The following is an 18,215-nucleotide window of genomic DNA, read 5'->3' on the forward strand; positions in this document are numbered from 1 at the left end:
TATTGCTCTGTTCCATACAAATCTCCTTACCATGTACCACTCGGATAAATCCCAAAATAACATTGCATTTGCAAGAACCACTTCAATCCTTTCACATTAAAGAGTGTTACTAACATAAGTACAACTCTTAAGAAATCGTTATGAATTTTCAAACTCCTGTAATGGTTTACAACCAAGGAAAGTACATTTCCTTTCAAGATGTTGGTTTACTAGATCAATTGGTAAGTTATCTACTATGGATGCAAGATAATGATGGATCATAAGTTCTTTATTTGCTAGAGCCTTGAGGAAAGCAGATAAATAGACACCACTACCAACAAATCAGAAGACGAGTCTGCTTCTGAATTAACCTGCAATGTAGATGCAAATATGAAGTAATATGTACATATTCTGCAGCTGAAGTCATCCAAAAACAATGTCTGACATAGTACGCAGCGAATAATCAGAAATAAACAGTAAAAACTAAACATTCACAACCAAAATTTGTATAGCAATTGTCACATCTAGTAACCATTATAGCAAAAATACAAGGTCCAATCTCAACTCTCATTTTTCTCAATTAAGTTTAGGAAACAGATTCCAGCAACATTCTTCTACTATTATCATATCACAAACAGTATTTTGACGCAAACAAATAGGAGTTGAAACTTGTGCCAAAATTGAATGATATATCGAAGCACAGCCCATGCAGTTAGTTATCTTGAGTATGGAGAACGAGATGGAGATGGAGATCTTGAATAACCTCCTCGCCTGGGACTATGGTAGGGAGAATACGCTGGTGACCTTCCACCCCTATCCCGCCCATACCTGCTGCTGCCTCTGCGGTCAGATGGTGAATAGTCGGGAGAGTAATCTCGGCGGCGTCGATAGGAATCACGTGACCCCTCATATTGCCGTCTGCTTCGGTCCCCATACCCTAAAACCCAATACCATGAGTGTTAGAAACAACCTTCTTATGAATCAATTATATTTCAAGCAAAGTCATACCTGGCCTTCTGATACCAAGATAGCGACCCGGAGTGGGTGTTCGTGGTCGACGACGTCTTGCCTGGTTCAACAGAAAGAAAGTATCAAACAATTTGATGACTATCATAGATAAATGGTTTGCTCAATCAATCAACTTCCAAACAATCCAGATCTGAGGTATTCAATGAGCAGATGTATGTATAGCCTACAGGAAATTGTGCATAGAAATATCCTATATATGCAGCTATGAAAGATAAAGGATGAAATGGCATGAACTAGTCTGCTATAAAACAAAACTCTGTCCGACTCTTGCAAATTATATTGCACAAACTGGTGCAAATCTTTTGAGCAAAATATACCCGAACTTAGATGTCTTGCTTAAAGTTGTGTTCATTGTTTGAACTTTGAAAGGAAGTATGGTAAGTATGTCATTTGCTAAGTTGGTGCAAAGCAGGAACTTAAATAATTTGACCAAGTGATCTAGTGTTGTAGCTCTGAGATTTTGTTTGCCTTGGCACCACAAAGAAGCTGAAAACAAATCTGAATATTTGAATCAAATTTTCAGCAACTCTTAAGCTCTGTAAAATTTGCAAACCAAGGTATGATACAACTGTCCAGGTGGACAAAAATAAAACAGCCAACCAAGGTCGACATACCACAAGAACAAATTGCATAGGAAAGGCATATATAGTACCCTTTCAACTGTGATCACCCTTCCATCAAGGGTAGCTCCATTTAAGTATTTCATACACTTTTCGGCCATGGCAACAGAATCCATTGTAATGAAAGCAAATCCACGAGATGCTCTCGATCGCGCATCTACAACCAACCTGCATTCCACCACCTAAAAACAACATGTCCCAAATCTGAGCAAATCATGTAGCATGTTAATCTCTTGTGTTTTGGTGATCTCAGATCACAAATTAAGCAGGCATTTAGAGGGTGTGGATGAAAGATTTTACTCGTATTACCTTGCCCTCCTTCGCAAAGTAGTCTTCTAAATCACTCTCTGTTGTTCTGGTGGACAGACCTGTGACAAACAAGTTATTTCCAGGGTTTCCTGCATCATGCCTAGGACTCCTGCCAAATAGGAAAATTTTAATTAATAACTGGGACAAAATATATAAAATTTGGGACTAGAGAGGAGGGCAGAAAACACACCTGGAACCACTTCTTGACCTTGAACGTGAGCGTCCCCTGGCAACAGGAGAGCGAGACCGAGACCGAGACCTTGAGACAGTTCCAGACCGATGCTTTGATGGCCTTCTAGAAGGCGATACAGAGTATCTGCAAGAATTCTTCATCCCATGATCATCATCATCCCATGTGTATACCAGAAAACAGATATCCCACTCTGACTCTCACGTTACCAATCCTAATAATGAAAGTATAATGCTTGCGTTTCTCAAATTGACATCTCTCTCAATTACAGCTTTTCAAGTGGCATGCCACCTCTCCTCTCATGGCCCAGCTTCTACATTTTCTGGTTTTTATATAAACACCAGTATATGTAACATACCACACAAGAAAAATTTCATATAGCAGCCAGAATAGGCGACCAGAACATATTTTGCGCTGCACCAAAACAGTGCTACCATCGATGTGGGCTACTCTTGCGAAAGAAAAGAGGAGCTCTAAAACAAAACAAAGAAGAAGAAGAAGAAGAAGAAGAAGAAGATTACCGGCGTGAGGGAGGATCCGCCTGCACAAAACCATTTCTCACGAGGTAAGTGACAAAGAAGATATGCGTTGTCTGAGAGACAGACAGACAGACAGAAACGGGTGGAGGCCAAGACGTTCGTTACCATCATCTGCTGTTGCTGTTGCTGTTGGTGTTGGTGTTGCTGAATCTGTGTCTGTGTCTGCGTCTGTATCTGTTTCTGTTTCTGTTGCTGCAGCTAATGCTCCTGCTCCTGCTCCTGCTCCTTCGCGAAGACGCGGGGGGAGAGGAGGGGTTCTTCTTATTAACAGAAAAAAGAAAAGGGCAAGTCCAAGAAAGAAAAGAAAGAAAGAAAGTGAAGGAAGGAAGGAATCCCACCGCCGCCGATGGGATTGACACACAGAGTGTGGCGTGTGTTTAGATTACATTTTAAGATTAGATTAGACCTAACAAACAAGAGCGACACCACAGTGTGGGAGGTGATGCACATGAAGACGATGACATACATTTGGTGCTTATCGACATGAGCCTGTACAACAACTTCAATGGAGAGAGCAAGGCTCAATGAAGATCAGCATCATGTTCCAGAACAAGAATGTCGTTAATCGGGTTTCGGTATTCCGGAAGCTAGTGAGGCTCCGGTACCAGGACAACTCCAATATGGCGGAGCACATGAAAATGCCTTCTAGGGGCTAATACATCAAGCAACCTCATTGGAAGTACCTCTCGCCGATGAGGTACTTGCTCTACTCCTGCTCGGTTCCTGTTACCGTACGAGATGTATGGGTGATTGATAAGTGTGACAAGTGAGGGTGAAAGATGTAATGTGTGGATATGTATGTGTGATTTTATACGATTATGAGTGTGAATGTAAGTGTGAGTGTGGTAGATACAAAGAGGTGTGAGTGAGTGACTAGGTGTGAATGCCAAGGGGGTTGCACCCTTGTGGATCTACCCCTTTGTACCTATTAAACCCCTTATGGGGAATGAATGAATAGAATGATCATCTCTCTCTCTCTCTCTCTCTCTCTCTCTCTCTCTCTCTCTCTCTCTCTCTTTGACATCTCTCTCTCTCTCTCTCCCCCTTAACATTGAACCCCCTTGGGAGGGGGGTGGAGCCATTCTAAGCACCACCCCCCACCCCACAATGCTTCTCAATGCTTGTTGTCTCTCTCACCATCAATCCCAGAATGCTCATCATCCTCATCAAACACACCATCTCCATCACAAATCATCATCACCATTAACCCTAACCCTAAAACCTACAACACCTTTTGGCGACCACTAAGGCGACCCCCCTTTGGAGATGGAGTCGACGAATGATCAGCGACAGTATGATGTGCGAGAGGAACTCACGGAATGATATGTGGTAGAAGTATGTGCAAGAGAGCAAGAAATCAAACCGACAATGTACAAGAAATGTGCGATAATGGTGACGATGTGATGTGCGAGAAATCGAATTTATGATGTGTAGCAAATCAAATCGGTAATGTGCAAGAAATGGTGACCACAATGTGCTGGAAATGGCCATGATAACGAATAAAAGAAAGTCATAGCTACAACCGGAATGACAGAGAGATCGACAACGATGACGATGACGATGGCCAAACCGAAGAGGATCGGGACAAGAACCAGATAGCCAAAAAGACATGGCCGTTCGTGTCGAATGACAACGGAGATGACCAGGGATTTTGGCCGGGATGAACGAAGTCAGTCGGACAACGACAGATATGCGAAGAGACAAAGACTGCTGAAGAATGACTTGATGGTCGGAAAGAAAGAACGAACGGTTGAACGGATGGACAGAAGAATGAATGAGGGACCGGAAAGATAGGGTCAAAGACGGATGGCAGCCGAACAACGGCCGAGACAAGGGCCGGATGAAGCAGCATCAGCGGCCAAACAAACGATGGCGGCCGTACAACCGGCCAGAGACACGCTGGACAAAGACGGCCAAAACAGCGACAGTGACGCCGAAAAGCGACGGACCTCAGCCAAAACAGACGACCGAATAGGGCCGACAAGGCCGGCGACAGAGACATTTGGAGATGGATCAGACAGACATGGCCAGACGGGCCAGACAATGGAAAGAGTGGCCAGAAGGGCCGAAAACCGGTCGAAATAGCCGGACAATGGATGGTGCAGCCGGAGCGGCCGGGGAAACGAAGGAGGTTGGACAACAAGTGGCGGCAAAAAAATCAACAACCGAACAGACAGCCGAAGCGGCTCGAGAAGCGGTTGGATAGCAACCGGAATGGCAACACCACTCTGAAAAGCGACGAGAATGGTCGGAGAGTCGACGGCCTGAACGGTGATGACACTGAAACGACGGGCCAGACAACTGAACAATGGCTGGAGGGCCAGAAAGACAATAACGGCCGGATCAGACAGACGAACCGGACGGAGTCGGAGAGCCGGATAGCAGTTGGAGCGGCCGGACAAGAGCCAGAGAGCCGGAATGGCCGAACAACAACGGCCACATCGGCAGTCAAACGTCATCCGGTCGTAAAGAATAGAGACAGTCGGACAGAGATGGCAGACCAGAAAATGGCCGGACATGGTCGATAGAGACGCCAAACGATGGCAGAACAACAACGGAAAGCAATGGCCAGACAGCCACGTTCGAACATCGGAGGACACCAATGGCAACGATGACGGAGCCAGAGATGGAAACAAAAACAAAAACAGAGATCGAGACGGAGATGAACAGAGAAGGCTGTATAGACACAACGACACACAACGACAGACAAGAACAGAGCGTGACAGCCACAGACAATGGACATAGCAGTGGTGAAAGAAGGAAGAAGAAATAGAAAACGGAGATGAAGGAAAGAAAGAGAGAAAAGGGAAGAAGAAATAGAAAACACAAAGAAAGAGACGTTGACGAAGAAGAAAACAAGAAGAAGAAGAAGAAGAAGGAAGGAATCGGAGGAGACAGACCGATAGAAAGGAGGGAAAACAGAAGCAAGAGAATAAGAAGGAAACAAGACAAGAAAAAAGAGGGAAAAAGAGAATGATAAGGGGCATTTGAGGAGTTTTGAAAACCTAAGGGCATCCAAAGAATTTCGAAAAACATGATGGCATCGTCAAAATTTTAAAAAATCAAAGGGCACCTACGAAATTTCGAAAACTCATGAACCTAAAAGAAATGGACGTGATCCACACGCGACTCACAAGATACAAAGAAGAACACACATACATACAATGTTTTTTTGACGACCCAAATAATGTTACCGAAGTTCGTGAACCAACAGAACGGGAATGTTCGTGTCGATGAAGATTCGTTGATCGACAAAGATGTTCGAGTCAAGCACTCCAATCGAGGGAGTCGATCGTTGAGAGGACCGATGGAAGTTCTGGTCGAAGAAAGATTATGATCAAGGCATGAGGGATCGACGTGCAAGGTACTCTCCCATGGGCATGACATATTGTGTTACCGTACGAGATGTATGGGTGATTGATAAGTGTGATAAGTGAGGGTGAAAGATGTAATGTGTGGATATGTATGTGTGATTTTATACAATTATGAGTGTGAATGTATGTGTGATTTTATACGATCATGAGTGTGAATGTAAGTGTGAGTGTGGTAGATACAAAGAGGTGTGAATGAGTGACTAGGTGTGAATGCCAAGGGGGCTGCACCCTTGTGGATCTACCCCTTTGTACCTATTAAACCCCTTATGGGGAATGAATGAATAGAATGATCATTTCTCTCTCTCTCTCTCTCTCTCTTTAACATCTTTCTCTCTCTCTCTCTCTCTCTCTCCCCCTTAATGTTGAACCCCCTTGGGAGGGGGGTGGAGCCATTCTAGGCACCATCCCCCACCCCACAATGCTTCTCAATGCTTGTCGTCTCTCTCACCATTCACCAATCATCATCATCATTAACCCTAACCCTAAAACCTACAACAGTTCCCTCCCGGATAGCTGGGAGACGTTAGTTGTCACGTTGGGTAACGCCGGGCCGGAAGGAAAACAACTATCCCTAGCAAGAGTCAAGTCGAGCTTGCTAGATGAGGAGGCGCATCGGAAAGACAAGGAGGTGATCTCCGATGCCAAAGCCCTCCTTACCGAATCGGAACGTGGAAGACAAAGGAATCGGAGTCCCTAGAACCGGGAAAAGTCGGGGACACGGTCAAAGTCAAGGGGGAGGCCCATTTGCTTCTATTAAGGCAAGCCGGGGCACTTCTAGAAGAAATGTCGGCATTTCCGGAAAGACAAGGGAACCGATAGTATGGATTCGAAGAAGTCACCGGACCGAAACGGTTTGGATCGGCGAGGCCTGGACCGAAAGGGAACGACGGCGATCACGACAAGTGAAGAAGAACTAATGCTCATCACCGAGGAGAGTGAGTTGAACCTTGCCAGCGATGAGACAATGTGGGTTGTCGATTCCGGAGCGTCGTTCCACCTTACCTCAGACCGGAAATGCTTCTCATCCTACACAACCGGTAAGCACGGTTGTGTCCGGATGGGGAATGAAGGAACATGTCGAATTGTTGGCATAGGAGACGTGTGGTTGATGACACCAACCGGATGCAAGTTGTTGTTGAAGGATGTCCGACACGTTCCGGAGGTTTGATTGAGCCTAATATCAGCCGGTCAGCTAGATGATGAAGGCTACATGGGTAGCATTTGGAACGGAGTCATGAAGGTCAGCAAGGGGAGCCTAATGGTGGCTCGGGCCCGGAAAGTCAACACATTGTACCTGATGAACGCTCAGTTATGCCAGGAAGAAGAAGTGAACGTTGCTTTCGACACTGCCAGTGAGCTATGGCACAAAAGACTATGTCACATGAGTGAGAAGGGGATGAAGAGGCTTGCCGAAGACAACCTAATTCCGGTGAAGGACGTGCAACTTGAGAAGTGCACCGATTGCTTGGCTGGCAAGCAAAACCGAACCTCCTTCCGGTCAAGACCACCGATGAGACGGAATGCACCACTGGAGCTGGTGCATACCGATGTGTGTCAAGTGGACACGAAGTCACATACCGAATCACAGTACTTAGTGACGTTCATAGATGACCACAACTGGAAGTTGTGGGTCTCACCATTGAAGACAAAGGATCAGGTGCTATCCGTCTTCAAGGAGCTCCACGCGAGAGTGGAAAGAGAAACCGACCGGAAGTTGAAGGTGGTTCGAGCAAATAACGGAGGAGAATACCAAGGGCAGTTCGAGGAGTATTGCCAGTCGAAGAGAATCCGGCTTGAATTTACCGTGCCGAAGACGCCGGAATTGAACGGGTTGGCCAAAAGGATGAACCGAACCATAATGGAGAGAGTCTGGAGCATACTCGCACATGCCAAGTTACCCAAGACGTTTTGGGCTGAGGCGTTGTCGACGGCGACCTATGTGATAAACAGATCACCCTCAGTACCCTTGGATGGAGACACACCTCAGAAAGTATGGACCAGTAAAGATGTCTCTTACCGGCATCTGAAGGTGTTCGGGTGTCTCGCATACGTGCATGTGGCGAAGGACTAGAGAACAAAGCTACATCCGAAGTCCAGGCCATGCATATTCCTTGGATACAGCGATGATGAGTTTGGTTACCGGGTGTGGGATTTGGTCCACAAGAAGGTGTTCCGGAGTCGGGACATAGTCTTCATGGAGGACAGGACCATTGCCGACTGGGAGTCAGAGAAGAAGATGATCAACTCCGGATCATCCAATGAAAACCAGCTTGAGGACACAAGGACTTACCCGGTTGAAAACCAGACGCTAGCCGGTAACCGGATGACACTCGACGAACCGGCCGGATACGGACAAGAAACCGAACCGACCGAAGAAGAAGAAGAAGAAGAAGAAGAAGACACCGGAACTGGACAAGATCCCGAATCAGATTTGGATGAGGAACAAATGGAGGAACCGATAGTTAGAAACCAAGTACGGAGATATCCTCTTTGAGAGAGAAGAGCTCCCCGGAGATTTCCGGATGCAGAGCATGTGTTGCTAACCGATGAAGGGGAGCCAGAAAGCTTCGAAGAAGCAAAGAGAGACACCCACAGCCGCAAGTGGTTGAGTGCTATGCAGGATGAGATGGATTCCCTGCATGAGAACCATACATATGAACTAACGAAGTTGCCGAAAGGGAAGAGAGCACTCCAGAATAAGTGGGTGTACAAGCTGAAACCGGGAGATGCTGGAAATCCACCTAGGTATAAGGCCCGAATCGTGGTGAAGGGCTTCCAGTAGAAGAAAGGAGTAGACTTCGACAAGATATTTGGCCCGGTAGTAAAGATGACATCCATCCGGACAGTATTGGGCATAACGGCAAGCATGGACCTCGAGGTAGAGCAATTGGACGTCAAGACATTATTCCTCCATGGTGACCTCGAAGAGGAGATCTACATGCAGCAACCAGAAGGATTCATGAAGAAAGGGAAGGAGCACCTGGTGTGCCGGCTGAAGAAGAGCCTATACGGACTGAAGCAAGCCCCTCGACAATGGTACCGAAAGTTCGACTCCTTCATGATGGACCAAGGGTACCACAAGATGCAGGCCAATCACTGCATGTTTGTGAAGAAATTTGATGGAGGAGATTTCTTGATACTCCTCCTGTATGTGGATGATATGATGATCGTCGGACGAGACCAAGTCAAAATACGGATGCTGAAGAAGGCCCTAAATCGGACCTTCTCAATGAAAGACTTGGGTCCGGCAAGTCAAATATTGGGGATGCACATCATCTGGGACCGGTCGAAGAAACTATTGTGGCTGTCACAGGAAAAGTACGCGACGAAGGTGCTTCAGCGGTTCAACATGTCGGATGTGAAACCGGTCGGATCGACACTTCTGGCAAATTGCAAGCTATCTGGAAAGCAGAGCCCAAGGATAAAGGCGGAGAAGGCTGATATGATGAAGATACCATATGCCTCTCTTGTCGGGATCTTGATGTACGTAATGGTGTCTACCCGGCCGGATATCGGATATGCAGTCGGAGTGGTGAGCCATTTCATGAGCAATCCCAGAAGAGAGCACTGGAATGCAGTCAAGTGGATACCCCGGTATTTGAAAGGCAACTCGAGCATGTGCCTCCAATTCGGCTCTGGTAAACCCCAACTTGATGGATTCACGGATTCAGATATGTCGGCTGATATGGATACCAACCGGTCCACATCCGGTTATTTCATGACTTATGCAGGGGGAGCTATTTCGTGGCAGTCGAGGTTGTAGAAGACGGTTGCATTGTCAACCACGGAAGCGGAGTACATGGCAGTTGTGGAAGCCAGCAAGGAAATAATCTAGATGAAGGACTTCATCGGTGAGCTAGGGATCTGATAGGAGGAATACCAACTCTATTGCGATAGTCAGAGTGCCATCCACCTTGCAAAGAATGCGGCCTACCATTCCCGAACGAAACATATCCAACGGAGGTACCGCTGGATCCGGGAGAGAGTAGAAGATCAAGAGTTCGTGCCGACGAAGATCCACATGGAGGAGAACGGGTCAGACATGCTGACCACAGTGCTGGCAATCGACAAGGTAGACGCATGTTGAAAGCGGATCAGGCTGACGAGACATCCCATGCCACAGTGAAGGGGGAGATTGTTGGGAAATCGGTCCCTCCGGATGGGATCTGATGATGGATGTAGAAGATCCAGTGATAACCAGATGTAGAAGACATATTTGTAAATAGTCCTAAAGGCATATTAGTATAAATATGACCTAGGGCAAACACTTATTGTGTGGTTGTTGTTTTGTTGTCATATTGTTGTAACTGTTGTACAAATACATATAGAGAGAGAGAGCGTGAGAGTTGCTACGAGCACTCTCTGTTGTAACCACCGCCTGGTGAAGATTGTGAGCACGAGGTTGTTGCTTCGGTGCCTGCACTTTGTATTTCCCCTCTTCATAGTGATAGTTCAGAGTCTGTCGGCTCCTGTCGGCTCCACGTAAACTTTCTGTGTCATTTCTGTGTACTCTCTCATCCATTCCCATTTCTGTGATTCAATACTCCGTTGTGGCCGAGCGATATTCCGTGATTCTCAACATGTGCTTAGATTCTCAAAGATTAATGAAGAAATTGCAATTGCTTCAAGAGTCTTTGTGTTACTAATGCAGCATCATCCTCGATTACCCTCACTATTTTGGAAGTGAGCATCATAGTCGGTGATTGTTGCTTGTAGCCACTCTTTCACTACTTTGATATTTCCTTACACAAGTACAATTTTGTCTTCAACAAGGATCAAGTGTCCTTGACCTTGGCTCAATAGCTTTGATGCACTCCATATAGTCATTTAATTTGGCTTCATTGCATATGCTCCTTTGGTGCTACTCTCAACCTTGTGTGCTTCCACTCGATTAGATATGCCTTGATCATGGAGGCTATGCACAATTCTTCAACCTCATATACTTTGTTCCTTGGAAACATGATTGAAGCTTTTGTTGTTGCAAGTTATTTGGCCAAGTGCTAAGCATGGATGTTTTTGTGGTGTCATCTTCTTGTGCTGAGGATACAACTATGTTTTGTTTTTTGAAGCCTCTTCATTTGCATGGGTGAGAGTTTCATTCATGGGTTGATGGATAGAGAGGTGGCATGCCACTAGAGTGGGTGGTTAGCGTTGTTCCATGCATGAGCATAACTCATCAGGAGATAGGTTTTTCGTAGTTTTCCCTAATATTATGATGGGTACATGTGGGTTAATTCTAAACAGAACGAGAGTTTTAATTGTAATATTCAATTCTGTGGTGGGGGATAACTATTAAGTTTCTTATCACCTCCACTACTTCACTTAAAGTAGTTAAGTGTGAACACAGTAGGGCCTAGAGTTTTTGCCTGTATAAGAAGACTAGCTACTGTCTTATCAGGGAGGACCGTGTGAATTATGTTGAGACTATGGTATTGTGGATGTGGCTCTTATTATCTAAGCATGTGTGATCCTCAGAGAGCCCAAGGTATGACTCACATCAACCCTCGATGGTATGGGACATCGGGGAGGTTCGGGTCCATGTCACACCACTACTAGGGGGTGGTCGGGTGGTTTGACACACATCTTTCCTTTCTTTGGTCTATAATTCCTTATGTTTTTCTCAATGAACTAGTTAGATGCTAACAATAGATATCAGAGCATATTGATTTTTCTTTCCATGTTTTAAATTGTTATTTTGTGATCCTTGGAGCAACAAACGAGGCATGACCTCTCAATCTATGAATAAGTGGAGTGTGAAATTTGGTATTTATTGAAAAAAGAAAAAAATCTATTACCTTGTTTCTCATCATATATTCTCTTTGATTGTGTATCACAACTATGTGTGGCAATTCTATATGTGTTCGTGTGCTAAAATTTGCATTCCTTGTGGGATATGCGTTCAGTGGTGTATGGTTGTGTTTTTCCATCTTTAAATGTTGAAATTAGGCACTCCTTTCCTTATAAAAGGAGGGGAAGAGGGGTTATTTTGGGTTGCCCATTTTGTGGTTTGGGGCGTACCATTAGGGGGTCGCTCATTTTTTGCCTCGAGAGTGTACCATTAGGGTTTTGCTTCTTACTTCTTCTTCTCCTCGATGTGTGTGAGGTCTTAGGGTTCTATTTTCCTCTTCGTCGTGACCATTTAGGGTTCTTCTTTTTGTATTTCTTCTTTTTCTCAAGTGTACTTTAAGATCGATTCTTTAGTGAGTGCCATTACACATTGGTGGATTCAAAGGTGGGGTTAAGCAAACTCACACGCCGGTCATTCAAAGGGAGGATGAAGTGGCTTGAGAACACTACTATGATTCAAGGCATCATAGCCATCTGAGGTAGTCACAATCATAGCAGCCCACTTGACTCGCACTTCATCGGAAACTCAGTTGATTCCCCCAACTTTCATTTCTATTTAACTTAATGGTTCTTCTCATCGCTCATTGTATCACTTCTTGTTATCATCATTGTACTTATAATTAGGTATTAACTAAGGGTTAATTAGTATCTAATTATGTGAGAGGTTAATCACATAATAATTAGGTATTAACTAAGGGTTAATTAGTATCTAATTATGTGAGAGGTTAATCACATAATAATTAGGTATTAACTAAGGTTTAATTAGTATCTAATTATGTGAGAGGTTAATCACATATGTGATTAAGTCACGGAAGATTAAGTGATGTGTGTGAGAGGAAGAGAGAGAGGAAGTTACACTTATGAACAATAAATGGGGGATGATTAACAAGAATGTAGCTAGATAACCTTTCTCTATATTAATAAGCATCATCAACTTACAAAAATACCCACAATGAGGTATATATACAACTCATGTGCAAGGGTGCACATGTGTGAGTAGAATATAGGTACAAGGATGTAAGTCATATATTAAATATACTTGGTAGTGGAAGATCTAGAATGTATCCCCACTACGGACAAGTACAAGATTCTATTTAAGGGTTTAAGGTCAACCCTTCTATCTAGATTCTATCTAGGTAACTACTAAGTTACGTGGTTGACTAACTCACTAAATCTAGTTGAGCTTGATATCTCAACATTTGCAATGTATCCTTTGTAAACCCTACTTTAAAAGGGATTTCTTGTTCAATCTTTATTATAGTTCTTCACATTAGTTTATTCTTGTTGAGAGATCAAGCTCAACTTAGTTTATTTAGTTAGTCAACCATGTAACTTCGTAGTTACCTAGATAGAATCTAGTTAGAAGTGTTGACTATAAAGCCTTAAATAGGATCTTGTACTTAAGTGGGATATTCTAGATCCTCCACTCCCAAGTACATTTGTTTAGAATTAGGTGATTAAGCAAGGGTTAATTAGTACCTAATTATGTGATTAAGTTAAGCACGGAAGATTATGTGATATGTGTGTGTATGTGTGTGAGAGGAAGAGAGAGAGGAAGATACACTTATGAACAATGACTAGATGGGAAATGAGTAACTATATTAAATTAGCATTATCATCATCAAATACAAAAATACCTACAATGAGGTATATATAGATCTCATGTGCAAGGGTGCACATGTGTGAGGATAATATAGGTACAAAAGTGTAAGTCCTATATTAAATGTACTTGGGAGTAGACGATCTAGTGTTGGGAATACCGTAATCTAATGTGGAACAAGATCAACATACTTCTAGGATAAGATCGTAAATGAATGCACGGTCATAGCTTTGATGGCAGCAAAGACAGAAAAGAAAACAACTAGTACGCAAGAGAGAGAGACAATTAGGCACAATGTCAAGAGTCTATTATAACTTAAAAACGACCCACTAACTAGGTTATAAAGTCAGTTTATATATTGACTGATTTAGGGCAACTACCCTTCTCACGTTTTACATAAATAGCCTAAGCTTAGTGTGTACAAGAAAAATGGATAATGTGAATACATCCATTAGAAACCCTTATTCAACACTCCCCTGTAATGGGCATATACATTTGAAATCTGTAGACCAAAATGAATGTACAATACAGATTGATACAAGGTTTACGAACAATCGAGAATTCGTTCGAGTTGGTGAACTCCGAAGAGCAGAAGGCCGGATTGGCCGAGTTCGGAGAGACTGAAGCCGAAGTTCGAACTATCCAGGTTTATTGTCCGAGAAACGTCCTGAGTGTCCGATTTAATTGGACTGATTCTTCATGACGCCCATTTGATGCCGAAGGGATCGAAATCAATCCGCTGGGAGACACTTGGTCATTGCATTTGCAACGTTGTCGATTGTAGGTATCTTCTCAAGGCTGATTTTCCCTGAAACGACACAGTCCCGAACGAAATGATATCGAACATTGATATGCTTGGAGGCGTTGTGATGAACTAGATTTTTCAATAGAACAAAAGCACCGACTGTCACTGTAAACCATTGGAGCTAAGCCGGTTTCGGCTTGTCGAAATGTGCAGGCTAGCCGACCGAGCCATAAGGCCTCTTTTGCTGCATCGGACGCGGCTATGTATTCGGCCTCGGTCGTTGATGTGGTGTTGCACTCTTGAAGTTTTGATTTCCAGCAAGCGACACACAAATGTCTTTGATCCGGGCCGTGTTGTTAGCCCTTGACTTGTCCTTTTGTTAGACACTACTCAACTCCTGTTAAAGTTGCAGCTTTTGGACCGCGGTGCTTGCAGCGAAGACCTTTTTCAAGTTTCCCCTAGCTTCCTTTGGCGTCTTGGCATCCCAGATATGGTTGAGTAGCTGATCACCGACATGCAATACATTACCCTATTTGCAGCTTGTTCCCAAGCCGAGAAGTCCTTGTGTGCCGCATCAAGTTCCGTATCGTTAGCTCCGTCGACTAACTCCAGTAGCCATGCCCGAGCAGGTACATGTGCAACTTGTATGATCAAGATGCATAGTTGGATCTGTTGAGCCTCTCCATCGGGAGCGAGCTATTTGTTCCTCGATCCATTCTCTCCTTCTTGTTCTTTACCGGGTGTTAGGTTTTGTCTGTGAGCCTCACTCATCGGCAGTAGAGGATTCTCAACCTTGGTGTTTTGATACCATGAAAAAGCTATTGTGGCGAAAGCGTTGACAAAACCAGCTAGTCCAGATAACAACAGAACATAGAATGGAGGTTTAATGGAAAGCTTGAGTACACGGGAGAGACAGAGAGAGAGCATAACATAACTCAATTCAAAATAATAATACTATGTACATACAAATGTTCTATAGAACACTTTTTATACAAGTCCTTAAAAGTACTGAAAAGTACTTGAATGCTCATACGAGCAATTGACAGTAACTCCAAGGAATATGCCTACGAACTAGGCTAGGATTGTAGGCTCCAACGGCCTATCGGTTCTCACTATTCTGGAGTACGATTTGGTTCTCCGCTCCGGCTCTAGGTTCTGGATACCAATCTATCCAGATACCGATCCGGTTCTCCGCTCCAGATATTGATCTGGCTCTGGCTTATTCAGTCGATCCAAATTCGGTTGAGCTTGCCAGCTCAACATAGATCCTTCATCAAACATTTCATATTCTGGCATCTTCTGTTTTCCCTTTTTATCATCATATTTTTTATGTCTTGCATTTTTTCCATTCCAAGCATTTGATTTAGACTTACTACTAGAGTTATCAAATGGTTCAGTAGATGGTATCAATGTTGGACATTGTTGTTGAACCTTATTTCAATTTCCACAATAATCACTTTCATTTTCAAATTTGTTTCTATCTTCATTTTCATTGTCTTCATCAGAGTCTGCATTCTGTTTTGGGCTGTACCAACTGCCCAACTGATTAAATATCACATCATGGATTACTACAATCTTTTTTGTGAAAGGATTATAACATATATACCCTTTTTGTTCCTCTGAATATCCCACAAAAACACATTTTCTAGCTTTTGGATCAAGCTTACTTCTTACTTCAGCAGGTACATGAACATAAGAAAGGCATCCAAACACTTTTTGTTACCCGGCCGGTAAGAAGGCTTAAGGATGTTCAGACTAGAGTGTGAAAGGAATAGTTTATTTGGGAACTGTTGTAATTATTTTATTAATATGGACGGACGGACCAGAATTGGTATGCCAATCCGGATCCAGACCGATTCCGAATAGGTGCTGGTTGGCACCGTTTTGTACTTCGCACCGGAGACCTATATAAAGGCCCGGTTACAATGTAATTGACATCGGATAATTAATAGAACTTATTGTTGTAACCTTTCAGTATTGATTACCGTTCTGTACTCATTGTGATATCTTACGCGTGTAATGACGTATTGCTAAGTAACCAATTAAGGTCTAATTAAGCGTTGTGTCGTAAGTCATCTTGCCGTAACACCCTTTGGTGAAGTGTCTTAAGTGGACACCCTGTGTTAGCCTGTTGTCCGGCCCTAGGATTAACACAGTTTTTGGCGACCACGATTCCTGCACAATCGCAGTGAACAACGGCGGGAATGGATGACTAGGCCAACAGACGACTCGGTTACGGAGAGAGCACGAAGACTTGCTAAACGACGAAGGCGGCGAGAGGCTTTCAAGCAAGCGGCAGAAGAAATCCGATCGGATCGATCATTTTCCAAAGTGATCCGGAAAGTGGCGGAGGAGTCACTCCGTCTGCAACAAAACGCTTACCCGGACGAAGGAAGCAGCTTAAGCAGCCTCCGGGAAGCGGAATCCCTTCTCCAGGCCTTGGCCGGAAGAGTCGGCGAATTCGAAGCATTTTCGGTGCTGGAATCGGATTCGGAAGGGGGTTACAGCGCGCACACGAACTATTGCAGCAGTAACGACACCCCAGGAGGACCGGAGGACGAGGAGTCGGATACATTATCGACACCGGAACCAGAATTGTCAGACCGGGAACCTCCGGCACTAGACGTGGAGCAACCTTCGGAGACAGAAGAAGACAAAGAAAGACCTCCGACACCGGAAGTCGATCCAGCAACACCAAAGGAAGACCGGCAAAGACCTCCGACGCCGACGGAACAGTAGGAAAGACCACCGACATCGCCAGCCCGTGTACCAACACCAGACGACGACATGCCGTTCCAGTACTCCAAGTATAGGGATGACCTGGACGCAGAGGCTCATGTTCACACGTTTCAATAAATATGGGAGGCAAACCATGTGTCACAACGGTTAACCGCGGCCGAAGAGGAACGATCTAAGATAGCCGAATTCGGCGTGACATTGGAAGGACCGACCGTAGGACCCCAACACCATCACCACCTTTGCGAACTTGAAAGATAAATTCTTGCACTTCTTTCAGAAGGAGGTGGACTAGAGAGAAATGGTGGGCCTATTTTATACCATCCGGCAGGACCCTGGGGAGAGCATTCTGCAGTTTGTCATCCGGTTTCAACGGATGCACAGTCAGCTTACCCGAACACCTCCGGAGGAAGAAACACGGGCTATATGCCAAGAATACACGTTCCCGATGAACAACGCTCGGCCACAACCAAGCTTAGAATCAAACACAGAAAACGGGAATGAATGCACGACACAATGGAGAGGAGTACACAGGATGTTTACGTGGAAAACCCAAAACATGGGGAAAAACCACGGCAGTCCACTGACTGCTAACTATCACTATGTAACAATATACATATAGATGAACACAGAGGCAACGACCTCTTGTTCACTATCTTCGCTACAGGTGGCGATTACAACAGAGATACAAACTCTTCGTCTCTTTCTCTCTCTCCCTCTCTCTCTGTACACTGTTGCACTCTAATCTAGCACCAACAAGAATGACAACAACATCATAATTCCCTGTTTGCCCTAAGTCATATTTATACTAATATGACTTTTCGGCTATTTACAAATATAGCCATGATGGACTCTCAGAAACATATTTACGAATATGTCCCTTCATCCGGTGAGCACTTCTGACCGGGCCTTCACCATCCGGCTCTTGCCGGGTACTCCTCATCCGGTTCTCACTGGGTCTTCCGAAGCCGGGTACTCGTCATCCGGTTCTCACCGGGTCTTCCGTAGCCGGGTACTCGTCATCCGGCTCTCACCGGGTCTTCACCATCCGGCTCTTGCCGGGTACTCGTCATCCGGTTCTCACTGGGTCTTCCGTAGCCGGGTACTCGTCATCCGGCTCTCACCGGGTCTTCACCATCCGGCTCTTGCCGGGTACTTGTCATCCGGTTCTCACCGGGTCTTCCGTAGTCGGGTACCCGTCATCCGGCTCTCACCGGGTCTTCACCATCCGGCTCTTGCCGGGTACT

General features: G+C 44.7%; 1 protein-coding gene across 1 annotated transcript; it reads right to left on the reverse strand.

Moving 5' to 3' along the window:
- Positions 1–442: 442 nt before the first annotated feature.
- On the reverse strand, positions 443–2,895 carry LOC147856058 (serine/arginine-rich splicing factor SR45a-like). Its single transcript, XM_087329889.1, has 7 exons — positions 2,772–2,895; positions 2,649–2,668; positions 2,128–2,253; positions 1,938–2,046; positions 1,661–1,810; positions 988–1,048; positions 443–916 (listed from the first exon to the last, which is right to left on the reverse strand). Exons 1-7 carry the CDS (start codon positions 2,775–2,777, stop codon positions 696–698), a joined length of 693 nt encoding a protein of 230 aa, XP_087186015.1. The 5' UTR covers positions 2,778–2,895; the 3' UTR covers positions 443–695.
- Between the last annotated feature and the right edge of the window lie 15,320 nt (positions 2,896–18,215).

This window comes from Azolla caroliniana, unplaced genomic scaffold (genome assembly GCF_043228905.1).
Source record: "Azolla caroliniana isolate FFs.n. ecotype wild unplaced genomic scaffold, voAzoCaro1.0.p SCAF_13, whole genome shotgun sequence".
NCBI classification, from domain to species: Eukaryota; Viridiplantae; Streptophyta; class Polypodiopsida; order Salviniales; family Salviniaceae; genus Azolla; species Azolla caroliniana.

Excerpts from the sequence above, each read along its gene's own strand:
- LOC147856058 (XM_087329889.1), bottom strand. Across the intron at positions 2,254-2,648 it reads GCGGATCCTCCCTCACGCCG|ATACTCTGTATCGCCTTCTA; the intron begins GTAATCTTCTTC and ends GAATTCTTGCAG. Across the intron at positions 1,049-1,660 it reads GGGTGATCACAGTTGAAAGG|GCAAGACGTCGTCGACCACG; the intron begins GTACTATATATG and ends CTGTTGAACCAG.